At 42.4% G+C, this 27,390-nt stretch overlaps 1 protein-coding gene across 1 annotated transcript in view; it reads left to right on the forward strand.

The window, feature by feature from the left end:
• Positions 1 to 18,952, forward strand: part of CLU (clusterin) — a 32,601-nt gene extending 13,649 nt beyond the window's left edge. Inside the window, exons 3-9 of the mRNA XM_027852293.1 lie at positions 1,285 to 1,433; positions 4,104 to 4,274; positions 6,662 to 7,091; positions 9,632 to 9,739; positions 13,503 to 13,732; positions 17,354 to 17,535; positions 18,684 to 18,952. Of these exons, the coding sequence (XP_027708094.1) occupies positions 1,285 to 1,433; positions 4,104 to 4,274; positions 6,662 to 7,091; positions 9,632 to 9,739; positions 13,503 to 13,732; positions 17,354 to 17,535; positions 18,684 to 18,702 (1,289 nt within the window). The 3' untranslated portion in view covers positions 18,703 to 18,952. The remainder of the gene's footprint in view (positions 1 to 1,284; positions 1,434 to 4,103; positions 4,275 to 6,661; positions 7,092 to 9,631; positions 9,740 to 13,502; positions 13,733 to 17,353; positions 17,536 to 18,683) is intronic.
• Positions 18,953 to 27,390: the final 8,438 nt, after the last annotated feature.

The raw sequence follows: 27,390 nt of genomic DNA on the forward strand, positions 1-27,390 counted from the left end.
CAATCTCAGTCAAACCCAAAAGGACAGTGAGCAGACCAGAAGTTGGCACCCAGTCCAAGGAGGGGCTCTCGTGAAATGCTCAGAGCCTACAGTCTTCCCCACCAGCTTCCTTCATAGCTACCTTCTGAGTCTTATGATTGCTTCCTGTAAGTCCCAGGAAGAGCCTTAGATTGCCTTCACCTCTCTTTGGACCAATTTTCTTGGCACAAACAGTGGCTGGATCTTTTCTGATTATGTGGAAGAAAAGGAGAGTGCATGTCTCCCTATCCACTATTTGCCAGTATGCAACCCCAACCTGGAAGCTAGGTGGCACAGTGGATAGAGTGCTAGGCCTGGAATCAGGAAGACTCATCTTCCTGAATTCAAATCTGGACTCAGATACTTACTAGCTGTGTGACCCTGGGGTAAGTCACTTAACCTCATTTGCTTCAGTTTCCTGATCTGTAAAATGAGCTGGAGAAGAAAAAGGCAAACCATTCCATTATCTTTGCCAAGAAAACCCCAAATTAGGTCATGAAGAGTCAGACATGATTTTAAAAACACAATAACAACAACCCCCACCTAGGGATAGCTGTGTGGTGCAGTGGATAGAGCATTGGGCCTGCAGTCAAGAACTTTTAGTTCAAATCTGGTCTCAGACATTTACTAGCTGTGTGACCCTGGGCAAGTCGCTTAACCCCTATTTGTCTCAGCTCCTCATCTGTAAAATGGGGACACTTCGAAGAAGGAAATGGCAAGCACTCCAATATCTTTGCCCCAGAGAAGTCCCATGGATAAGTTGAGTGAATGAATAAATGAATGAATGAACTAATGAATGAATGAATGAACAAATGAATGAATGAATGAATGAATGCCCTCTTCAGCACCAAAGAAGGTAGGTAGATTTAATGGTCTGAGTGGTGAATGAAGAAATCTGATTATCTCACATAACACTGAGTCACCACAGACAGGAGAGACATTTGTCTCACCTTATCATTAGCTGGATAAGCCACAAGTTTCCAGACCCCAGACCAAGCCTAAGATTTAGGTGCAAACTTTTACCACCTCAAATTCCGTTTTTGTAAACACTGACTATGAGCTGTGGGCTCCCAAGTCCCATTTTAGGCTTCCATTGACTCATTTGTAAACTGAGGATGGGAGCAGTTTATGGGCTCCTGGTGGAGGTGAGGATGGGGTAGGGGGAGGGGTAGGCTGCAGGGGCTTGGACTAGATGCTCTTTGGGGTCCCCACCAGTGCCAACATTCTGTGATTGTCCCTCAGCCTCACTCTTTCCTTCTGTTGCAGACTTGTCTGCCCAGGGGAGTAAGTACGTAGGCAATGAATTTGAAAATGCTCTCAATGGCATGAAACAGATGAAAAACCTAATGGACAAGACAGGAAAGGACCGCAGAATGCTGCTCAATGACCTAGAAGAAGCCAAGAAACAGAAAGAGGTGAGAATGGACAGCCCCACACCCAAGGGCCTCTGGTGGACTCCATCATGAAGATGAGGGAAGAGTAATCTTGCCTTGGTTGGAGACTGAACTAGAACTGTGATTTTCTTGGTTAAATTGCCAAGGCAGCCTCTAATTCTCCTGGGAGAGTGTCTTAAGCAGCTGTTGTAGGGTTCAGTTTTTTTTTTTAAGGGTTTCTGGTTGTTATTATTTTTCTTTAAAAATGTAGTAGTTGAGTAAGCAATGAGTCACAGGGAAGGTCTGTTTGTTTTGGGGCCTGCTGGGATTAGCAAAGAGCATCTGTCAAGGCTTTTTGGCTTCCAGTTTGTGGTGCTGATCCTGGTCCAGGGGATATTTCCAAATTGCCAGAGTCTAGACCTTTCTACTATGACCACCATCTTCCATCGATTTTTTTTTCAGCAAATATTTATTGGTTTCTAATATGCGTAACACACTGAGCTGGAGAGAGTGTGGGTGGAAATGGGGATGAAAACATAAAATGTCGTCTCTGCCTTCTTGAAGCTTACAGTTTAGGGAAGGTTCTTAATTAAGAGACGAGCCTGGAATGCTAGAGCCAATAGTGGATTGGTGGTCAAGAGCCTGGTGGTCCCTTTCCTTTTCCATTTGCTGACTCTCCTTGGTGTAGTGTAAAGGCCATTGGGTAGGAGTCAAATAGAAATGAGTTTTGGACTCTGCACAGTAAATTTTTCTGAGCAGTTCCTGGCATTGTAGCCTTTTGGTGTCACATTAGCATGGGCAATTGTAAGCTGATCACACGAGACATTATTAGATGTGACATTTTATGATGCTCATTTTGCTAATGGGGCAAACGAGGGGATAGTTATTGTACTACACTCAGACATGCCGACAGAGCCATGGTTTGAATATGGCACTTCCATTTCCAAGGCCTTAGGGATCCTCTAGGCCCTACAGCCTCATAAAAAGACTTGTCTAATATTTTAGCAGCCATTCCCTCTACTTCACCCTTGGAGGCTAAATGAGGTGTATGTTGGGGAATGAGTGTCCCAAAGGGCAGGGCACTGCTATGAGTATCCTTTGCCCTTTCCAGTAGCATCCCTTCCTGTTCAATAGGGCCTTGTGGCTACATAAAACTGTAGCTACCAGTAGTTACTAGTCTACCCAGAATTCTCTGCACCAGTTACTGTCCTGGCAACTTGAGCATCTATAGGCACTCATATTTTAGCAGCCTCCTCCAATGGACATACACAGACTAATAGAAGCCTAGCAGGGACCTGTGCTTTCCTAGGCATCCTGGAAGGAAACACTCATGCTAACAACATAGGCTTGGTTACCACACATAGCTGGGGTAGAGTACCTTGGCTTAAATACCAACTCAATGGTACTTTCCCTGTTCAGAGGCACTTCTGTGCAGCTGGGTGGAGCAGTGGGTAGAGTGGGTAGAGCCTGGAGTCAGGATGATTTGAGTTCAGATCTGGCCTCAGACATTTACTAGTGCTAGTGTGACCCTGGGCAAGTGACTTAATCTCTGTTTGCCTCGGTTTCCTCATCTGTGAAATGGAGATCATAATAATACCAACCTCTCAGTGTTGGTGTAAGGATTAAATAAGGAAATAGTTGTAAAGTGCTTAACAGTGCCTGGCACATAGTAAATGCTATATAAATATTAGCTATTATTATAATGTAATTCTTTGGCAAACTTGCCAAACCTGGGAAAGTACAAGTCCTTGGTTTCTTTTCTTGCTAGGTTTCTTTTAGCCTGTGTATGCCCCTTGGGGAGCTGCTGAGGTCACTACCACGAAAGAGACCTCTTTATAGTTTTGGTGACATGGCTGCTTCTAGGTGGGAAGATTGGATAGCCCTTTGGACTTGGCCAAAGCTGCAGGGACTCTCTGACTCTCTCACGTGAAGCTTTTTGAAACTGAAGGGTGGCCTTAGCTGACGGAGTAATAACTTATATAGTGAGAAGTATCCATGTGGGGCCCATTCACCTGAACCTTCCTGGTCCTGCTGAAATCATCCCAGGAACACAGACTCATCATGGGATGATCTTGGGGATCCATGGATGTCTTTTCTAGGCTTTCTACCAAAATACCAAGGACAGTATACAGTAGACAGTTTCCAGAACCCTCTTGGCATTTCCTAGTGACCTGTGGAGGAATTTTGGATATTTTCCCCTTGTCTTCCGGGGAAGAAATACTCTAAGAGGGTGGGGAAGGGAAGGCTTGACCTGTCCAGGGGTCATGAAAGTATATATTCTTGAGGGCTATAGTTCCCGTGGGCCTGCTCACGTTTAGTTTAAAGGAGTGGAGATGCTCTGTGCTCTCAGAGCATGATCTGGAGGGCCATGAGCATGATAATTGGCTTTCCTTGGGGGTTGGAAGCATTGCTTCTAGATACTTGTGGTGATACCAAAGCAAAAAAAATTCCAGGTGTTTGAATATCCCTTGTAGCTGGGGCATAGGGAGCAGGGCAGAGTGGGATCAGATGTCTATGCCACCTTGGCACTCCCCCAAGGAAGGCCATCAGGAAGGAGCCACATAGGCTTTTCTGTGGACAGAATAGTACAGGTTTGGGGATGAAGGATGGTGATGATCAGACTCTCATGTCAGAATCAGGATTAAGCCTGAGGCATCAAGCATGCAGTAGCTCTGTGGATGATTCGTTGGTATCGCTTTGTCCCACCTTTAGGATGCCATCCAAGAGGCCAAGCACCTAGAGAAGCAGATGGTTGAGAAGCCAGAGGTGTGCAATGATACCATGCTGGCCCTGTGGGAGGAATGCAAGCCTTGCCTGAAACAAACCTGCATGAAGTTCTACACAAAGGTCTGCAGGAGTGGCTCAGGCCTCGTGGGCCGCCAGGTAAGGAAACAGCAGCCTCCTCCTTTATCCCACAGGGAGTTAAGGAAGGGGACCTGTTAAGGTAGTAGTAGCCATGAACCACTGGGAAATGGTGGCTTTGGACTTCATGAGCTGACCAGAATCTCAGGCTAGGAGGAGGTAGGTAGCTCAAACTAATGAGGGCTGAGAATTCTTATTTCTAGGAATGGTAAACCCAGGCTAGAAATAAAGCAAGACCAGAAGGGCCTGGTGATGTCACCTAGGTAACATGGTCATCGTGGCACCCTAAGCTTCTAGAATACTATAAATTCTCCTAATTAACCCCAACCTTAGACCTAAGACTTCCAAACTAGGCTCTTTCTATTGAGAGGGCTGCTTCCATATCTCTGCCCTTCTTACCAAAATTATTTTTGTAGCCACTATGTCTACCACTCCTACCTATCATCCAGTTGGCTACATTCTAGACAAAAAATAAGGAGATGTTTCCTTCTACGTGCTAAGCACAGAGAAATATATGACTGGGGGGAAACAATGGGCTGGTCTTTTAGGAAGGGCATGAGCCAACTAATGGACAACCCATGTGCTTCAGTGAGTTCATCAATGTCAAGAGAGTGGGAGAGGCATCCCTAACATGGCTGGGTGGTTGCCCCAGTGGCAGATTTATGGGATGGGCAGTTACACACAGGCTTCAGTCTGCAGTGTTGGAGGGAATGCCCATAGATCCACTGCATCTTTGATGAGTCAAACCCAAGCAGATATGGCCAGGGGAATGCACAGACTATTTCCTGAGTACCAAAAAAGCCCCACTCTGGTTTTAGGCCAGTGATTCCCCATCTTTCCTCCCTATGATCTAAATTGGAATTCTATAGGACTTTGAGACCCTAAAGCCTGAAAAGAAGCAAAGATAGATAGTGCTTCAAAAATAAAATAAAATATAGCTGTGTGACCCTGGGCAAGTCACTTAACCCCAATTGCCTAAAAAAAAAAGTTAAAATAAAATAAAAAACAAAAAAACCCCACCAAAAAACAGAAACACCTATCTGTAACAAGGACTTGCACATTACAAAAAAAAAATAATAACCCTTTTATCTTAAAGCTACATGGAGCCCCTTTTCTTCTTTTTCTCTTTTCCTGTCCCAAAAAAATCCAGACTGAAATGAATGATGGGAATGGGGGCAACTACTTCTTCAGAATTGGTGCTGTTTCCAGGTCTTTGGGTGGGGAGGGTACATGGAGGGCACTTCTAGACCCAGGTTTTCTTCCTCATTTCCCTCACCTGAAAATTTTCCCTATTCTCAGAGTTCCTCTGTATTTGCCTGTTTTTGACTAGGAAATGGGGGCCAATGGTCTAAACTCTTCTCAACCAACAACTGAGTAGGTGATAATGTAGAAATCTGTGGAGTCTATCTTGCTGAACATGTCAGCAAATATTTAGATAATCCATGGTCCTTGCCTTCGTGGAGCTTAGAATCTAGCAGGCCTTGAGTACAACCCAAGATACAGACAACTGTGACATATAAAAATTGCATTAGAATGCAGAGGTCTGCTAGGTGGTACAATGGATAGAGTGTGGGGTCTGGAGTCAGGAATACTCATCTTCCTGAGTTAAATCTGGCTTCAGATACTTACTAGCTGTGTGACCCTGGGCAAGTCACTTAACCTTATTTGCCTCAGTTTCCTCATCTATAAAATGAAGTGGAAAAGGAAATGGCAAACCACTCTGTATCTTTGCCAAGAAAACCCCAAAAGTGGTCAAGAAGAGTCAGACACTACTAAAAGGACAACAAAATTGAGGAAAAAGTCATATGTAGGATCCAAGAGAGAAAATCACTCTTACATAAAAATAGCTATTTCCCTCCCCTGAAATGATGACTTTTAACCTTTCCTCATTATGTCTGATTCTGAGGGGTAATTGGCATTCAAATATAGTTTCCCACTGTGTGAAAGGAACAGCCCAGCTGGATAAGTCATCCCAGCAGCAAGGCCTATCAATGGCTATAGATGAGGGAATATATGGGAATGATGAGTTTTTAGTAAATTGAAATAAACTTAAATACTTGGGTATGTAAACCTTCTCTGTGCTAACATAAGCCCCTTACAACTCCAGTATACACTTAGTACTTAAGGCATTTTGGGGTAGGGGTGGGAGGAGATGGTTTTTAAAATACTTTTAACTAGAATCCCACTCAGATTCCTTCAAGTTTATTTAAACTTATTCAAACAAACAAACAAACAAACAAACAAACAAACAAAAATCCTTCCCTGAAATGATACCTTTGGCACTCACCCCTGTCGGCACTTGGCCTATAGAAATAATTACAACCCCAGCTTGGCTCAGTTCCCCAACACAAAGAGTGAATGATGCAGGTGAGTTTGGCACTCAGGTGTTCCTTTCTTTGCTTTTCCAGTTAGAGGAGTTCCTGAACCAGTCTTCACCTTTCTCCATCTGGATAAACGGGGACCGCATGGACACCCTGTTGAAAGATGACCAGGAACAAAAACGGAGGCTGATGGACCTGGAAGAGAATTACAGCTTGGTTCAGCACAACATTGATGAGTTATTCCAGGGCAGCCCCCTGTTCCCTGAGAACACACACCCTTTCATCATCAGCCCCTTCAGAGGGGTATTCGACGACTCTTCGAGGCCCCCATTCCGACCTTGGTTTTTCCAAAAGCAGAGGGTGGTCCGAGACATTCCATCTTTCTTCTCCCAACACCCAATAGGTTTCCAGCACCTGTTCCAGCCACTCTTGGAAATGTCCCAGAGGATTATGGAAAGTGCCCGCAGGGCTATGGAAAGAGAGAGACAATGGAATCTCAGCAGCTATCACTCTTCAGGTTGGTTCTCAATAAATTGGAACTATTCACTCATTCTTCTCTCTCACATTAGGTTAATTCTCTCTTCTTTCTTTCCTTCTTTTCCTTTTCCTCTCTCTTCTTCCCTGCTACTAACATTTTTCCAGGAACTTGGGGTGCCTTGTGCCTAAAATCCACATGTCTACATATTCAGAACAAATGAGATCATCTCATTCTTATTCTAGATAAGGGAGCTAAGGCTTGATCAATCCTCAAGCATTTATTAAGTGCTTCCTATATGCCAGACACTGTAATGAACACTAGGGCTCCGAAGAAAAAGCAAAAACCATGCCAGCCTTCAAGGAGCTTACACTCTAATTGGGGAAACAATATCTACATAAATAGATACAAGAATCCTGTCTGTCTTCTGTTATGTGGAAATTGCTCTTTTTATGTGTGTGTGCATAAGTTCAGAATAATTTTTTTTTTCAAAAACATAGGTCTATACAAGATCAGCAGCAAAAGCTGAGACTTTCAACATGTTTCTGTTCTGAAGCCATGTGTTGAGGTTAAGCTAAAATGGATTCTAGCACAGAGAAAGAGAACACTGGATTTGGAGGCAGAGGACCTAACTTCAAATATTGCCTCAGTCGCTCATGTGACCTTGGGCAAGTCACTTAACCTTTAGGGACCTCAGTGTCTTCATCTACAAAATGAGAAGGTTGGAGTAGATGGCCCCTAAGGTACCCTTTGGCTCTAAATCAGAGGTTTCCAAATTAACTTGGCCTACTGCCCCCTTTTAAAAAAATTATTCATTCCCCCCCCCGAAAATCTACTTTCTTTAACCTTTTAAAGTTTTTTAAAAATTTTGCATCATTTCAAAAATGTATTTTTAAAAAAATGATGCATCTTAAATTTAATCATTTATTGTAAATTTGTGGGTTTTTTCCTACATTGAAATTTTGATGATGCAATATTGTGTCATATAACCATATGGTATCGTATTTTATACAAGTCATTACACGCACATATTCCTGCCAATGCATGCTGGACCTCCCAACAAGGTGGGACACACTCACCTGCCAAAACTTGCTTGTTAAGACCTGTTGGCGGATTTGACCACTGATTGTTTATAACTTGCATTTTGTGTGTTTATTTGGAAAATAATGTAATCACTATGACTTTCATTCTGTTACTCAACAGATGAAACGTGTATGAATGCTTTTTCAGATTTTATCTTTTTTTCTTTCCTTATGTTTTTACCGCCCCTTTATTTTTATTCAATGCCCCCCAATTGCACCTGAGGCTGCTACTGCCCACCCTCCCCGTCATTCCAGCACTCCCCTGGAGGAGGTATCACCCATTTTGGGAACCTATGCTAAATCTATGATCTTTTTTTTCTGTTTTGTCCCGAAGACTACTGCTTCCTTATTAGAGTCAGAGAGAGGTCCAGGAATCTATATATTTTAAACGCAATGAATTTGGTCAGGGTGAAGTGTTTGGCAGAGCTCTGCCTTGGGAGAGAATTTTCCAGTGGGTGGCAGAAAAGTATCATTGTCAAGAAGGACAGGAGTCGGTGGGCCTTGGGATGGAAGCCTTGGCTGCTGCCCCGTGTTGCTTAGGTGTCTGGGGAGAGGCTGACAACAGCATACCTTTCTCTTCAGACCATTCTCATGGTAAATCCCAGCACGGCTGAATAGATAAGGTCATAGGATCGTAAATTTAAAGCTTCAGAGGCCTCCCAGTTCAACTGCCTTATTTTAAAGCTAAGAAAACAAAGTAATTAAGTGCCTGGTTCAGTGTCCCACAGATAGGAAGGAACAGAGGGTAAGGGCAGACTGGGGCTGTGGGCGGCTGGTGTTGTGCCATCCCCAGCTTCCTCTGCCCATGTAACCCTGTTCTAGTTTCCCCAATTCCACAGCCCTTGATTTTCTCCTGGACTTTGACAGTTAGATAGATTTCCTGTCTCCTTCCCCAGTTTAACTGGGGTGACTCCCCTTTTCTGGATTGGTAACAGTGAAAGAAGGCTGGGGCTGTGCACTGGTTACCAATTTGCTGATTATCAATTAATGGAAACACCTTAAAAGCAGGGATTATTTAATTTTTGTTTTTGTATCCCCAGCATCCAGCACAGTGCCTGGCACACATAGTAGGTACTTAATAAGAAACTGAATTGATTCCTTCCCCTAGTTGAGTTTTTGGCCACCCTCCAAGGCAGTCCAGTTCAACACCAGTGGATATGAATAAATTAAATGAATGAAGAGAAAGTAACTTCTGCCTTTGAATATGTTCCTTAAGGATTTGTAAGGTTCCATCAAGCTCTACAATCTTATGTTTCTATCCTAGGAGAATGATGCTTTAGTTACTAATTTTGTTTCTTCCTGTGAACTTCAGTCTCTATATTTGTACATAAACATTCAGGGTTAGAGAGATAGGGATGTAAAGAAGAGATGTAGGAATGAAGAAATGTGTTTTCAGAGAAGAAAGGGATGTATGTGGACCATAGAAACACTGTTTCCTCTGATGGTTGGCCAATGGTTAAACAGTGACAAGATGCAATTTTCTTCTTCCTTTGTCCCTAGAAAATGGCACCAGTGATCGCATGGTGTGCCGGGAAATCCGTCGCAACTCAGCGGGATGCTTGAAGATGAAGGATCAATGTGAGAAGTGCCGGGAGATTTTGTCAGTAGGTAAGGAAGCATGGAGAAAATATTTTTCATAGGTACAATGTTATTCTTAATGACTATTTACTAATTGCCCAAGGAGCATATGTATCCCTTTATACCATTCACTGTACCAGTAGTACGATGGAAGGAGTACTGAATTTAGAACCACAAGACCTAGGTTCAAATCCCTGCTCTGTCATTTACTTCCTGTGTGACCTTGGACAAGTCACTTTACTGGGCCTCAGTCTCCTTATTTGTAAAATGAAAGGGTACTGGACAAGATGACTTCTGAGGTCTCTTTCAGCTCTAAATTTACAATCCTGTGATCATTCACCATAAACCCTGTTTATTTACCCAGGTCCATACCTTTTTTTTCCTTTCAGTGTCTCTGCATTATGTCACGGTTTTAAGGAACCTTCTTTTTAGGTGGGGCCCTGGTCCGACCTTTTAGGGCTTCCAAACAAGCAGTCAGGTTGTTCTTTTTCAAAGAAGGCAGTGGTTCAGCCCAAGCACTGGGCTCCCTGCTCCACATGCTGCTTCCTTTCTTCCTTCAAGGATCTTCTATTCTACTTGGGCAATACAGCATGTATACAGATAAGTATAGAAAGCACACAAAAAGTAACCTGATGGGTTAGCAAGGGTCTCAGTAATACTTAAACTAGACTTTGAATCTGCCAACTCTAATAATAAATGACCAAAGAACCACAGCAGCTCTGTGACTGCTGTTAACTCTAAAAATACCAAAGAGCTCACACAGATGATCAAAACCACAGTTAACTCTGAAAAGACAAAAGCAAAAACAAAATAAAACCAAGGAGATAACGGTGGTCATAAGCAAAAAGCTTTCTTTATTTCATTAAAGGAGGGAAGCTAGACGTATGTGCTGGGGTCCCCCTCTTTTACGAGACCCACTTTAGTGTGGGCAAAGCTCAGTACATATATTAATGCCTACACAGTGAGCTGTAGCCCTGACAATGAGGGGTAACAGCAACAATGAGACAAGTTTGATTCATAGTAGAACTTCACAGTCGGAACATGGGTACTGCCACTGCTCAGGGACCACCTGGTGCTGGTATGAAACAATTCTGGAGTTTTGCTGTGGCTGAGATCATCCAGAGGGTGAGCACAAAGGATTGTTGTTATGCCAAGCTCAGGGCACGGATTGCTTACTGGGCTTTAGTTCTATAAAACAGGATGCTTCCTAATAATAAAAAGAGAGGGGTAAGAAGAGAGGGGTGGTCTTGACCTGGGGATCCTGACAAATCAAAGCTTAAAATTCTATGAGGTAAGGACAAAGAGCATGTTCTGTTTTTCTCTCTTCTAAATTCCAGATGCAGAAAGCTTAGGTCAGTGATAAGAAGGTTTGACAATCATTGGCTCCTGGGGTCAGAATGCCACTTTAAACATCTCAGTACTTTACCACTGTTTTCTTTGTAAAGGCAAAAGAAATATTCTTCTCTTCATGGGTGCTGTAAAGTCTACCAGGAATCTAGAAACTTGCCTTTCTTTCTCTTCCCATTGTGTGAATAATCCTGAAACAGTAGTCTTTTTATTTTATAAGGTCTGTCAGTTCAGGGACTGACATGTGGCTTCACAGGTTTATGTTATGCACAATTAGCCCTATTGTAACAGGTTACTCTTAGATACCACACCTGCAATTCTAGTAGCTGGCATGAAGTGAATGGGGGGGGGGGGAGGAAGAGTGATGAGAGCCTCGAGGTTACTGGAAAGGTTTGAGTGTGGACCTGGGAATGAACTGTGTCTCCTGTTAAAGGACCAACTTAATTCATTTTGAAGTGGCTTATTGCCAAAAAAAAAAAGATTGGCCTCTGGGAGGGGAATTTATTTTTTGGCCATAACAACTCATGAAGACTGTCCAGGGAGAGGTTTTTAGCCTTTCTCTTTTTACAGGGAGTGAAGATGTGAAAAGATCGCAGTCCTCATGGGTGGGAAAAGTCCCTACACTGTTGAAATTACAACTCCTGGTAGAACTGAAATATAAGAAAGTGATATATGTTCTAGTAAGAATTAGGACATACAAACACCCAGGCAAAGACCTTTGCCAAGTAACTCAACTGCTATCAATCACTAATTAGCTGAACTATTGCTTCAAGGAAAGCATTTCATTTTCACACATGTATGGGTTTTTTGGTTTGTTTTTTAAGAGCAGCCAGGTGGTACAGTGAATAGAGCACCAGCCCTGGAGATAGGAGGACCTGAGTTCAAAAATCCAACCTGAGACACTTACTAGCACTGTGACCCTGGGCAAGTCACTTGACCCTGTTTGCCTCAGTTTCCTCATATGTTAAATAAGCTGGAGAAGGAAATGGCAAACTATTCCAGTATCTTTGTCAAGAAAACCTCAAATGGGATCACAAAGAGTCAGACACAACCGAAATGACTCGATACAACAACAACATGGTGTTTTTAGGTGTAAATGGTATTGTATATTATCAGAAAGATGGTATTAATTATTTGCTTCTTTAGTTCAGCTCTTTGTTGTCTCCATGTTATTTTTTTTTTAATATCTCTTTAGTTCCTTTTCAGTATAAAGAACTACCTCTTTATGAGGGGAATCATTCCCTGCTCTTGGCAGTGTTCTCAACTACCCTGAGTTTGCTTCATTTCCTTTCATTATCAAAACAAAAGCTTAGCTTAACAACTCCCAACAGGATTTAGAAAACTTTTTTTTTTTTATAAAAAACCTAGTTTCTTGCCAGAGGTTTCATAAAGGGACCCAAAGTATTTTATTGTTCTGAGCAGTTTAAGACACCATGGAACAAAATGGCACCCTCATAAAATAGAGCTTTATGGTGATTTCTCCCTAAGACATTATTAGCCGGGAGTGCCCATTCACTGGGTAGCAGAGTGCTTGAAATCCATATCCTTCTTATCACTCTCCCGGCATATTTTGTTACTCATCAAAGGGGAATAGACAAAGAACATCAACTGGTGAGTGAAAGAATAAAATATCCTGTATGCTTTTTGCTGCTGTATTGACTCTGGAGGACTAACCTATGACTAACCCAAGTAGGAAAACCAATCCCTGATTCTGATGCGCAAAGAGCAAGTGTGGAGAAAAAACCCAGGGCCATTTGCATAAGCAAAGAGACTAGAGAGAACAGCTGATTTTCAGGCTATTTCAGGGACTTTTCAATTAGAAGTGAATCGTTGCTGTTTGTCGTTGAGTCATTTCAGTCCTGTCTGACTCTTCATGACCCCATTTGAGGTTTTCTCTGAAAGGGCGCTAGTGTGGTTTGTCATTTCCTTCTCCAGCTCATTTTACAGATGAGGAAACTGAGGCAAGGTTAGGTGACTTGCACAGGGTCACAGAGCTAGTAAGTATCTGAAACCAGATTTGAATTCATGGACAGGAGTTTTCCTGATTCCAAGCACAATGTTCTATCCACTGGACCACCTAGCTGCTGAAGTAATAAGTAATGAGTAGTTATAAAAATAATGACAAGAATAGTTCCCATTTACATGAGCAGTTTACAAAGTGCTTTCCATACAAGAACCCTGTGAGGTAGGTACTCTAGGTATTATCATGTACAAATGAAGAAAAGGAGACTGAGGGGTTCATTGAGTTGCCTGAAGTCACACAATTAATAAATGTTAGGATCAGAACTTGACCTCCGGTCTTTTGAATTGAAATCCAGTGCCACTATATCATCCTGCCTAGCTTGAATACCCTAGACTGACCTGTAGCTCAGTGGAGGCCCAAGTTTCTATTCTTACCTGTTCACCTCATGCCTCTATTCTCTACCTTTCTCTTCATTGTGGAAAGACTGCTCTGACACAGACCCAAGCCAGAGCCGGCTGAGGGAAAAGTATGAAGATGCTCTTCGGATAGTAGAGAAATTTGGCAGAGAGTATGAAGACCTCCTTCAGATGTACCAGCTGAAGATGCTGAACACCTCCTCCCTCCTGGACCAGCTGAACCAGCAGTTCGGCTGGGTGTCCCGGCTGGCCAACCTCACCCAGAGCAAGAACGGAGACTATCTCCAGGTCTCCACTGTAAGTTCCTTCTCTGTGAGCAAGTGAAACAGATTAAGTGTTTGCCACATGCCCTAGTCTTGCGTCCTCAGACTAGATGAGTTCTCCGTATTTTTGTCTATTTCTCCAATAGGCTAATTTGTACATCTATGATATCCAGAGTTCCCACTGGTTTGGGAGATATCTCTAAGTGGATATTTCATTGGCTAGGAAACTGACAGTATTCCACCCAGCCCAGGATGTTGAAGGGCAGAGGTGTTTTTTTTTTTGTTGTTATTGTTTTTTAATGACAATCTTAAAAGTTTGGAGATATTTCCCAAGTATTTGGTTTTTACTAAGAGCCCATTTGGGGTATCTTCTATGTATTTAGCAGATGCTCTTTCTGTGGTCAACCTGTTCAAAATTCATAGAGTGCTTTGGGCTTCCTGAGATTTGTCATGGGATTATATTTCCTCCACTGTAAAATGAGGGGGTTGGGCTGAGATCTCTTCCAGTTCTTGATCGGTAATGATAAAATATCATGCTAAGATCTTGAACTCAAAAGGACCATAGAATCTTTTAGTCTAACTCCCTCATTTTTTAACAGATGAGGAAACTGGGGCCCAGGGAGGTTAATTGATTTACCCAGGGTCACATATGGAGCAAGTGACAGAGCTGGGATCATTATAAATGTGTTTGTTTTAAATTTCAAAGTGGTGCCACCTTAGTTCTAGGATTTGGTAAATAAGGCCAGGTTTACCCTAGTCACAATTTTATCAGTTTAATAGATAAATTTTTAAAAAGGATAAACATTTTAAGCCTTTCATTAGACTGTGGTATACTCTATCCCCTCTCTAGATTTTTCTGCACCTCAATTAGATTAGGGGTGGGGGTAGAGGATGGAGGATTTGTTAGTGTAAAATATATTTCTGTGCTGATGCTAGGTGCCCTCAGGAGAACTCCCAATGGTCAGTCAGCACAATTGTTGTTGTTGTTTGGTCATTTCAGTGATGTTCGACTCTTCATGATTCCATTTGGGTTTTCTTGGCAAAGATACTGTAGTGGTTTGCCATTTCCTTCTCCAACTCATTTTACAGATGAGGAAACTGAGGCAGACAGAGTTAAGTGATTTGTCCAGGGTCACATAGCTAATAAGTGTCTGAGGCCAGATTTGAATTCAGGAAGATGAGTCTTGTTGACTCCAATATGAGCTGTAGTCCAGGAGCGGAGTGAATGAGCTTCTAGGGTCAAGAGATTTCTCTGGCTTAGTAGAGAAAGTCCTGTAGAGATGAGTCAGGAGTGCACCCTGCAGAGGGATGAAGTAGTCAGAGCAACGCGTTGAATAATTTCCTCAGCCTGCCTGAATCTGGAGCATTGGCTTCAGTCCTGGGCCATACTTCATGAGCGCCACTGACAAGCTGAAATATGTCCAGAGAAGGACAGTTGAGATGGTGAAGGGGATTCAAAGTTCTTTAGTTGGAAGCTGGGGAGGTTTAGTATGGAGGAGAAAAGAATTCTAGAATGTTGGAGTTAGAAGAGACCTTTGATTTCATCTGGTCTAACTCCCTACCAATAGAGGAACCTCTCATACAATATCCTGGACAAAAACTTTTCAGTGTTTGCTGAGCACTACCATTTCTAGAAATATCAAGGATTTGGTGCTTCAATGTAGATATAATTAAAATGAAAACAACTCCCCTTTCCCCAAACCAGATCCAACGGGTTTCTGATTATTCTTGCTTTTACATTTCATCAAAATGTTTGGTAATAATGAGAGAAAGTGCCATGATGAAGAAATTATTCCTTATCATCATCATCATCATCATCTTCTTCTTCTTCTCCTCCTTCTTCTCCTCCTCCTCTTCCTCTTCCTTATTTTGGATTGGATGTCTGATTTCATTAATATTAGGAACTCCCTCTGTAAATGCAAACAAGTAGCTATCATGCAGGGGTGGCTAGGTGGCTCAGTGGATAAAGTACTGGTCCTGGAGTCAGGAAGACCTGAGTTCAAATCCAGCTTGAGACACTTATTAGCTCTGTGACCCTAGGAAAGTCACTTTACCCCCTTTGCCTCAGTTTCCTCATCTGTAAAATGAGCTGGAGAAGGAAATGGCAAAGCACTCCAGTATCTTTGACAAGAAAACCCCAGATGGGGTCACAAAGAGTCAGACAAGACTGAAAAACAACTAAACAACAGCAAAAGCTGTCATGCAACTTAATCATCAAAGATAGTTGCCCGGAACCCTGAGAGGTTTTGTGACCTACCTGGGTCACACAGTCAGTATGTGTCAGTGGCAGGACTTGAAGCCAGTTTCTTCTGATTCCAAGGCTGACTCTATCTATGGTGCCTCTCTAAGATCTTATTTTTTACAAGCAAACTCTAATTAATAATTATATAGGTATAATTATTATACATATTTGATATAATATATAATATAATTAGATATAATTATTGATGTTGATTATTCTAGCTAGCATTTATATAGTATCTTAAGGTTTGCAAAGTGCTTTACATATTGTGACAAAGTTGGAGAGACGTAGTTTCTGGGTAATTAATCATTTTATTAATCATGCTAGCAGATAACTAATAAGAAGGGATCAGTGGCACTCTTGAATACCCAAGACCTTCATGCAACCCACTCAGTGCTTATATGTCCCTGGAAGAGTGGGTATTCCTCAGGGTGGCATTTGACTCTGATTGATTAACAAGTAATGAGAGAATGAATATTTTTAGTGAGAGGTGGACATATTCTAATGAGGGAATGGGGGATGTGACTTTGATCACCCAGACTCGTCTCTGAGTAGAACACAATAGGCCAGATTTCACCCAGATTAGAGTAAATTTTTTGAAAGCTTCTCTAGTTGCATGGGGTCTCCTACCCAGGATTGAAAGGCATGTACCCTATGGATTTGGGCAATCTCATCCATTAACAATGTCCTTCAGAGATTGAACAACCTACAGGCCCTAATTCAATAATTGATTATTAATATAAGAGAAAAATAATCATTTCTCTCAATATGCTTACTCATTTGATCCCACAGCAACCCTCGGGCACAGAGAGGTGAAGTGACTTGCCTGGGGTCCCACAGGTAACGGGGTAACATCTGAGGCAGCGTTGGAAGTCAGGGCCTCCTGACTCCAAGCCCTGCATGCCGGTTGCCTCTTCATCTAATTGCCTAAATGTTTTAATAGGGGCTTGATGACTGTCTTCAAGTGTTTGAAGTGCTGCTATTTGGAAGAGACTTATTCTGCTTGGTCCCAGAGGACCAGAGGCTGGGAATCATGGGGGAGGCCGATTTTGACTCAATGACAGAATGAGCTTCCGAATAATTAGAGCTGCCCCCCAAATGAAAGGAGCTGCTTCCAGAGGTAGAGAATTAGCAAATGAGATAATATTTGTAAAGTGCTCAGCACAGTGCTTGGCACATACGCATGATATAAATGCTTATTTTCTTCCTCCCATCTCCTATCACCAGAGATCAAGGAGAGCCTTATTAGAAAACTATTGTCATGAATGTTGCAGAGAAAGTTGATACTTTCAGTAAAGGCTGTACCAGACAACCCCTAAGGCCCCTTTCAAATCTGAGATCTTCTGGGAAATCCTCCTGTCCTTAGAAACAGAAAGTTTCCAGTGCTCTCCCTTCTCTTCTCCCTTTCCCTAGGTATACTCCAGATCTTCAAACCCAGAGGACCCATCCAAACCCTCCGACACAGAAGTGGTCGTGCAGATCTTTGACTCGGAGCCAATCACGCTGACTGTGCCTGCAGAGATCTCCTGGGATGACCCCAAGTTCATGGAGATAGTAGCAGATGAAGCCCTAAAGCAATACAAAAAGATAAATTTGTGAGTCACGTGATCAGAGGATGCCTGTGGCCATTCCTGGTGGCCACTGTTATTAGCCTGGATCATAGGACCATATATTTAGAGCTGAAAGAGGTCACTTCATCCAATCCCTTAATTTTATAGATGAGGAAACAAGATCAAAGAGTGACTTGCCCAAGTCAAGATAGAAAGTAGAAAGTACTGAGATTTGAACTCAGGACCTCTGATTCCAAATCCAGTGCTCTTTCCTCTCCACCATGCCATCTCAAGTGGGGTATCCCCCATTTATGAGATTTGCTATTCTAGGGAGGCCCCTTAGCTCAATCCAGAAACCAAGAAAAATTTACCATCCTCTTTTCCCTTTTACTTGCTAGCTAAAATCATGAAGAGACTTTTTTAATGTATTTTTCTTTAAAATGTTTCATTAATTTTATATATATATATTAATGTTTACATTACCTTCACTTCCAAATGAATTCTTCCTACTCTCCCAACTCACCCAAGAAAGTCATCTCCTACAGCAAAGAATAGGCTGTAAAAGGTAGGGGTGGGGGGTGGGGGTGGAAAAGAAGGTTAGTAAAACTAATAGACCCAACGATAAGCCTAAAAGCCTGTGCAATATTATGTACCTGCAAAGAAGGAAAGCTAAGTGCATTTTCTCATCTCTTCTTCTGGGCCAAGCTTGATCATTCTAATTACCTTGTGTTCAATTGGGGTTTTGGAATCATTGTGTCTTATCACTTAGTTCACTCCACAGCAGTTAGTATGTATTGCCGTGCATCTCTGAATTCTTCCTATTGATCCATTGTTGTTGTTGGTTTTTTTTTTTGGCTAGGCAGTGGGGCTAAGTGACTTGCCCAAGGTCACACAGCTAGTGTTATGTGTCTGAGGCCTTATTTGAGCGCAGGTCCTCCTGAATCCAGGGCCAGTGCTCTATCCACTGTGCCACCTGGCTGCCCCCTATTGATTCATTGTTAGGGTGCAGTAATATCCCGCCACTTTCATCTGCTGCAAATTGCTTAGCACCTTCCCAATTAGTGGAGACCTCTCTTGCCTAGTAGAACTTACTTGTTCCTCCCCAGTTAAAGGAAGTTAATTATCTGTAGGGCTATTTGAGAACTCATCAGCATTTTCTCAAGGAATATTCTTCCTCTCTCTCTTTTTCTCAGAGAAAATCAAATCGTGTGATTGGAGCTTCCCCCACTGTTTGGCTGAGAGAATCCAGATCCTGCAGCTTCTCCAAGAGGTTCCTGCATGCTCCCTAGTCACCAAGGTCAGGTGGGATAATAAAGGAGACCTTGGTCCAGTAGAGGCCCCCTTCACACCCCACATCTGCCTGCACTTCCAGATTTCACACTGTTAACACCTGTACTTTGCTGCTGTAGGGAGATACCTCCCTCCTTGAACAACTAACTCAATAAACTAAACCTGACATGGATGGCCTGGATTTATTTTATAGTTTCCCTTTTTGGGGGCAGGTGTCCGGATGGGGGGCAGTTATGCTCATTGAGAACAAAGCTAGCCTTCAGCAGAAACATCACAGTGGTCCAGAAAATAAAAGCTATCAAAATAAAGTAAACTAGGGGCATGGGAGAACCGGTAACAGCTAAGGTCCCTTCTGACTCGAAAATCCTCTAATTTTGATGCTTCTACACTGAAAAACAATAGGTAGCATTTATGCAATGCTTTCAAGTTTGCAGAGTTAGCTAAGTTGGGTGGAGTAATTGATTGACGCAATCAACCTTCACCCTTACACACACATATGACCGCATTTGATCTTCATAATAACCCCATGAGGTAGGTATTATTATTATTCTTGTTTTTACAGATGAGGAAATTGAGGCTCAGAGAGATAAAGTAATTTGCCCAGGGTCACATAGCTAGTAGGTGTCTGAGAGATAGGATTTGAATTCAGGTCCTCTTAGCTCTAAGTACAGCACTTGCTTTATGGTATAAATGCACTATAGGAAAAGTTGGTGTAACTTTATGAAAAATGAATCTAATGATTCCATTGGCTTATGTGATAAAAATCACAAAAGTGTTCTCATGAATAGGAGTAATGTCTCAGTGGATTGTATTTCTTCCCCCTTCTCCTATCACCAGAGGTCAGAAGAAGGCTAGCAAGATAACTGTTGTTATGGACGTTGCAGAGAAAGTTAGGAGCTGGTTGAGCAAGTAAACATGGAGGTGCCTATGCCCACTGGCACGCCGTGCATGCGGCAGCACCTGGTTGGAGACTGGAACCCTCATTAGGCTGCATAGCAGTTCATTTTTCCTTGGAAGCACTTTCAGGACAGTGACTCTGAGGACTTCTCTCCACCATTAAGCTTCCTCTACCTTCCCACCCACCCTGGGACCCTGTGAATTTCTCCTGTACCTGCATATCCCTGGTTCCACACTCATTTGTTTCCAAGAAATTTGATTCTCTTCTTTCCTTGACTTCAGTATTTATGTTTAATAGAGTTGGGCTGGTATGTGTCACCTGGGGGTGGTATTGTGGAACATGTCCTTCAGGGCCCATTCCTCACCTGCAGGGGTTCATGTTGCACCCAATGCTTCTTGTCTTATCATTTCTACAAAGCACTCAAGTTTGTACACTGAACACAAGGAGTAGTGGGTAGAGGGCTGGACTGCCTCAGACATATACTAAGAATGTGATCGCTGGGTACGACAATCAACTAGCATCCCAGGAAGTTCTTGAAGACTGTAAATGACAAATGAGTTATAGCTGTACTAGTAAAGGGGATTTCTGCACCTGGAGTTCCTCACACCAATGCTAGCACAGATCTCCCTCCCCTGCCCCCATCTGGTCAGTTGTTAAGTCCCTTTCTCTCTTCCTTCATCACATCTTTCAGACATGCCCTTCTCTCCTCTGGTGCTGCCACCATGCTGGTGCAGGCCCTAATTGCCTCCTATTGCCACAGTCTGCTGGCAGGTCTGCCTCTCTAACATCTCTCCCTAATCCAGCCCAGCCTCCATTCAACCACCAAAGTCATTTTCCTAAGCTCAGATCCGACCATGCTGCCCCACTACCCCCTACTCAATAATAATATTCCAAGGTTAATAATACTCCAGCGGCTCCCAAGCCCCTCTAGGATTAAATATGAAGTTCCCAGGCATTCAAATCCCTTCATAACCTAGCCTCTTCCTACCTTTCCAGTATTCTTTCACCTTACTCCCTCCATGCACACTGACATCCAATAACACCACCTCCTTGCTGTTCCTTGCACAAAACACACCATCTCCCAATCGTGAGCGTTTTCTCTGGCTGTCCCCCATGCCTGGGATTCTCTCTTTCCTCGTTTCCACCTCCTGGCTTCTCTAGCATCCTTCAAGTCCCAGCTAAAATACCACCTTCTGCAAAAAGCTTTTCTTACGCTCCTTAGGCTTAGAAACTTCCCTCAAATTCTATGCCTGGTTTATCCTGTATATATCTCATTTGTGCATCGTTGTTTGCCTGTTGTCTTGCCTATTACACGGTGAGCTCCTTGGGTGCAAGGACTAGGTTTTGTTTGTTTTGCCTTTCTTTGTATCCCCAGGTGCTTAATAAATACTTGTTGACTGACTGATCCCAAAAAAGAGAAACCTGTACAGAACCCACATATTTGTAGTGAGGTCTAAATATATTTTAAACCTTTTGTCTTTATATCACCTTGATTTCTGAATATATCTCTCACCCCTTCCTATTGACAAGGCGTGGCCTCAGACAAACTGACACCTGGGAAAGACCTTAATTTAGAAAGGCCAAGGTCACCTACTGCATTTGCCAGTTGTCTTGACCTTTGTCTTGCCAATGGACTCCCATGACTCTGGACAAGGATGACTGCTCAGCTCTGCCCCACTCATATCCAATTCATGTGCAAGTCAGGACGTCACCCTTGTGATGTCCTCTTTGAAAACCAACGACAAACAACAACTTGTAACAAAAAAAAGGAAAAAAGCATCTCAGGGAAACTAATCACACCAACTGAGTCTGACAGTATTTGTACTGTTTCACACCCATATCCTCCCTTCCCCACTCACCAGGAGTCTACATTTTTTTTTAACCTCTTTTCTAGGACCAAGCTTGGTCATTGTAGTTACACAGAATTCAGTTTTGTTTTACAAAGCCTACACAGAAACCACTAGGTCATATAATAGTCCATTGAAGGTCAAAATTCCATTTAATTTTTAAAAACAAAGAATAAATTATCACCTTGTAAGACCAATTGAGATTGATGTTGCATGAACAGAGTTTAGGATTATTTTACTTAACAGTTGCAACAAAGCTAATTCTATATACATTTCATGGCGTGCAGAATAACGTAGTGAGTGTAGGGATTTGGTTGGGGGGGTGGGGAGTAGGATAATTGTTGCCAGCCCCTTTCAGTCTTTTTCCACCCACAACAGCCAAAGGTGAAAAGCAGATTTTCTCACCCGAAGTCAAACAAGCATTTAGACTGAAAGACTTGAAGTGGTAGCAGGAGAAAAATAGAAATAGAATAGAAATAAAATGGTTTAAGATACTTAGGGGTTTCTTGAACTAGCTGGCTGAGGTCTGTATCACAAGAGATCCAAGGTTGCACTGAAATTAAAACCTCCATTTTAAAAGCTGGCTGGTCCTTCCCCTGGGAAGCCACAGTATAGTTGATCACCAGCAGGTGGCATCAGAGAGCAGCATCAACTCAGGGAAGATGTCCCCAAAAGATGAAGATGCTTTATAAGGAGAGTTGCTCATTAGAGATACCCCAAAGAGGGCAGTGCAATGCCATCCCTCCAGGACTTCTGCAGTTCTGCAGCATCAGAAGCAAGAACTAGCCAGCAATGCCTACTCCCAGGCCACATTTTTGAGCGTCCTTCTATGTGTATGTTTCTTAGTTGGGCATGTTCCCTGGATGTGTCCTGTATCCCACTGGTCATTTGCTAATCTGTGGGGTAATGTTTCCTATTTTTTATGGAGGCAGGGCATTCCTGTCATTCATTTTGCTATGCTATTAGATTAAAACGGCAGCTAGGTGGCGCCATAGTGCACAGAACACAGAGCCTGGAGTCAGGAAGATTCCTCTTCATGAGTTCAAATCTGGCCTCAGACACTTAAGTAGCTGTGCGATCCTGGGTATATCACTTAACCCTGTTTGCCTCAGTTTTCTCACCTGTAAAATGAGCTGGAGAAGAAAATGGCAAATTTCCAGTATCTTTGCCAACAAAACCCCAAATGGGGTCACGAAGAGTCAGATGTGACTGAAACAACTGAATGTCTTCCTAACTCCAGGTCTGGAGAAAGGGGGCAGCTAGGTGGCGAAGTAGATAGAGCATTGGCCCTGGAGTCAAGAGGACCTGAGTCCAAATCTGGCCTCAGACACTTACTAGCTAGTTATGTGACCCTGGGCAAGTCACTTAACCCCCATTGCCTCCAAAATTAAAAAAGAGAGAGAGAGACAGAGACAGAGAGAGAGAAAGACAGAGAGAGAGAAAGACAGAGAGAGAGAGAGAGAGAGAGAGAGAGAGAGAGAGAGAGAGAGAGAGAGAAAGAAAGAAAGAAAACAACAAGAAATGTATACTTTCTCTGATTTCTGTTTCACCGTTGACTTGGATAAATGGATTAAGTGGCTAAGTGCTCTGTGTATTCATTGTGGAACTGTTATTTGATGGAAAGAGAGTCATGCCTTAGATATAAAGCTTAGAATTCAAACTTTTTTGATATATTGGTTGATTTTGCTAAACTGTTTTTTCTCTTCTTTTTTATTCCTTATTTTAAAGGATTACTCTTTGGGAGGGGAAGGTAAGAAAGATAACCTGGGAAATACAGGTGGCACAAAAACAAAAGATACCAATAAAATTTATTTATTCATTAATTTGTTTAGTCTCATAAGTTTTATTTTTTATTTTCTTAATAATATTTTATTTCTCCCCAGTTACCTGTAAAGACAATTTGTAACATTCTTTTTTAAAATGATTTAAATTCCAAATTTTCTCTCTCTTTCCCTCACTTCCCCTCTCCTTGAAAAAATTATTTTTAAAAAGGAAAAAGAAACAAAGAATATGAAAAAATATGAAGAAGTATGGTATGGAAAGACTTTTATGAAAAATGCAGAGTAAAATATCAAAATAAATAAAACAAAACAATGACTATAGCAATGTGAATGGGAAAAACAAAGGGAAAAAGATGAAACTGTAATTATCATTTAAAAAAACATGAATTCTGCAATTATAATGAACAAGCCTGGTCCCAGAGACCTGGGTCCCTGGCCCAATCATAGGCCATCTCTGACCCTGAAATATACACCTTGATATATGTTAGCTAGTGAAAATGCACTCATGGTCTAGAAAACTTCTAAAGAACCTTGTCATGGGTTCAACTCTAGTTGAGATAGGAAGTAGGCCAGGACTGGAAGACAGTGAAAAAGATAGAATCTCAGTCAGCATCCTTCTTGACCTCACTCCAGTGTTGGATGCTGTTGAAACCACTGACTATCTCTTCCTTCTGAATATTCTCTCCTCCTTTGGTTTTCATGACTCCATTCTGTCTCACTGATCCTCCTCAATCTCCTTTATGGAACTGTTATCTATGTCCTGGCCTATGTGTGAGTGGTTATCAAGGATTTCTCCTGGACCCTTTTCTCTTTCTGTAGTCATTCTCTTTTTGGTGATCACATCAGAGCCCGTGGGTTCCACTATCATCTCTATACAGATGACTCCTGAATGTACATATTCAGCCACCATCTTTCCTGAGCTACAGTCCCAAACCATGGTCATGTTCATAGACATGGAAGGGACGTTCGGTGGCCATATGGTCCAACTCTCTCATTTATAGGAACCGAGGCCCAGTGGGAGTGACTAAGTCAAGACCACACAGATAGTAAATAGCAAAGTTGAGATTCAAACCTGTGTCCTCTGACTCCAAATCCAGAACTCTTTCTGCTGTACTATATTGCCTCACCAAATGCCTGCCAGACATCTACACGTGGATGTTCCAGAGGCATCTAAAATTCAATATTTCTCAAAAAGAACTCATTATATTTTCCCCAAAGTAACTAACTTTCTTGTTTCTGGTGACGGCAGCACCATTCTTTCCAACACTTTGGTCTACAATCTCTATGCCATTTGCAACTCCTTCCTCCTCATCATTCCTCTAAATTCAGGTGTTGTCTTGCTGATTTTACTTCTACAACATCTCTCAAATTGTCACCTTCCTTCTGTTTACACAACTACCACCAAGTTCAGGGCTTCAAAAGCTCTCACCTGTACTTTTGAAGCAGGCGCCTAACTGGTCTCTCTTTATCCAGCCTCTCCCTTTTCTACAACTCCATCATCCATCATTCATCCATCCATTTTCCATTCTCTACAACTGCCAGATTGATATTCCTAAAGCATCGGCCTGACCATGTCACTCTTCTCATCAAGAAGTTCCAAAGGCTCCCTATTGACTCTAGGATATGCTAAGATTAAGATTGATCCAATATCATTTTCTTATTAATCATATTTACACTTAATTGATTTTGTCCTATGACTGCTTAAGTCATGGTTTTTTGTCTTTGAACTTAGTTTAGAGTTCAGCTGGCCTGCAATGGGTTAAGTTTAAAAATTCAGCCATTCTTGCCCCAAGAAATTTTGCTGACTTTGGGGAATGTGTGTGAAAGAAAGAATTGGGCCTGATATCTTTACTCCGCCAAGCTATCCTTCAAGGATGTCTGGTTTGCTGTCCAAAAGTCTGGGCTGCTATCTTGTACCTGGACTAAAATAATAGTCTCATGAGAGAAGAAGGTGAGTTGTTGTTAGCCCCCATTACCAAACTTTCAACCAATTATGTTGCTCCCCTCATCTTAGCTCTGTACCCAATCATGTTGTCCTTAATTCCATGATGTCATCAACGTGGTTCTGTTCCTGGTTCTGTCCTCCCCAAAGCCTACATAAGGAGAACTGTCCTCTCATTAAAAGTCTTTGGTATAAATGGAGACAATCCATTGATCCATTTATTGACAGGTAGTGCGCCTCTGCTAACAAATGCTATCTTGACCGGAGATCTGCCTCAGTTTACCCCTTTGCAAAGTTGCAATTGTGACAGATAAAATACAAACTGTTTTATTGACTATTTTAAGACTCATTTCAAACTGGTTCCAATCTATCTTTCCAGGTTAATTGCTCCTCCCCACAGACATTCTAAATTTGGGGTTAGGGTCCAACTTCCCTAATTGCTGTTCCCCATACACCATATTCCATCTCCTGCCTTTGCACCTTTGCATGAGCTCCTCTCCATGCCTGCGATGTTCTGCTTCCTATCTCTGCTTCCCGGAACCCCTAGTGTTCTTCGAGGCTCAGTTTATATCATCTAGTACATGACCTTTAAGGCACCTTCAGAGTTTGAGGTGCTGTGATTCCCTAAGCAAAACACAGGGAAGTGTTGCTTCTTCTACCTCTCTGGACTTCATTTTCCCCATCTGCAAAATAATAGTTGATCTAGATGATGATGATGATGATGGATGCTGATAACATTTATATAACACATTAGGGCTTATAAAGTGCTCTATGTATCCCATTTGATCCTCACAACAATAGTAAGGTAGGTGTTATCATAACAAGTTTTACAGATGAAGAAACTGAGAGGGATTAAGTGACTTGGTCAGGATCATATGTCTAGTAATATCTTGCCTGAGGCAGGATTCAGACTCAGGTCTTGTTGATTCTACATCCTCCTAGCAGATGACCTTATTCTATCATCTTTCCTATCAAAGACTCCTGGTGTTTCCCCATTGTCATGTCTCAGGCACAGGTTCTTTCTTTTTTTTTATTTTTTGGCATTTGGGGTTAAGTGACTTGTCCAGCATCACACAGCTAGTAAGTATCAAGTGTTTGGTCTGAGGCTGGATTTGAACTCAGGTCCTCCTGACACCAGGGCCAGTGCTCTATCCACTGCACCACCTAGCTGCCCCAACACAGGTTCTTTCCTGCATCTGGTCCATTTCAATCATATATACGAGGTCTGTTCAGACGTACAGCCAAACTTTATGTGAGTGTAATGGAATTTCAAGGGCAAAAGCTCCACATAAGTAATTCACAGGGGCAGCACGCCATCACTCAGTAAACTTTGCCCAGGATTAAAGCAGGAGCAAACCTTCTCCAGTGATCCCTGATGTTTAAAGTTGTATCCCTTTAGTCTCTGGGTCCTTTGTCTGGGGATTCTGGCTCCTTCTTCTGACTAGTCTACCTTACTTTCTACCTTTATGTTGAACTCCCTTTTGGTTTATTTGGAGGCCAACATGTAGACCAAATCAAGACATCCTAGAATCCTAGAACATCAGAGTTGGAAAGGACCTCCATGTCCGCCTGGCCCAATTAATACACAGAAGGAACCTCCATTAGAACGTACCTGATGAGTGAGTATCCCGTCTCTGCTTACAGACCTACAATGAGGAGGAACCCAGTATCTCTCAGAGTGGCCCATTCTACTTTGGGGCATTTATCAATGTGGGGAAGCATTTTTTCCCCTTACCTCAAGCCTAAATGGTCTTGTAATTTCCACTGACTGCTATTGAGTCTCCCCTCCAGAGCAGAACAGAGTGGATCTAATCCCTTTTCAGCCTGACAATCCTTCCAATAACCGAACACAGCTATCATTTCCCCCTGGAGTCTTCTTTTCCTCAGGCTAAACCTACCCAGTTCCTTCAATTGATGCTCATGAGGTCGTCAAGGCTCATCATCATCCTGGTGCTCTCCTCTGGACACTCTCCAGCTTCTCAATGTCTTTCTTGAACCATGGTGCCCCAAACTGAGAACAATACTTCAAATGAGGTTGAACGAGGGCAAAGTACACTGGGGGTTTGTTGTTCAGTAGTTTTCAGTCATATCCAACTCTTTGCGATTCCATTTGGGGTTTTCTTGTTGAAGATACTCGAATGG

This window comes from Vombatus ursinus, unplaced genomic scaffold (genome assembly GCF_900497805.2).
Source record: "Vombatus ursinus unplaced genomic scaffold, bare-nosed wombat genome assembly UNPS02000580.1, whole genome shotgun sequence".
NCBI classification, from domain to species: Eukaryota; Metazoa; Chordata; class Mammalia; order Diprotodontia; family Vombatidae; genus Vombatus; species Vombatus ursinus.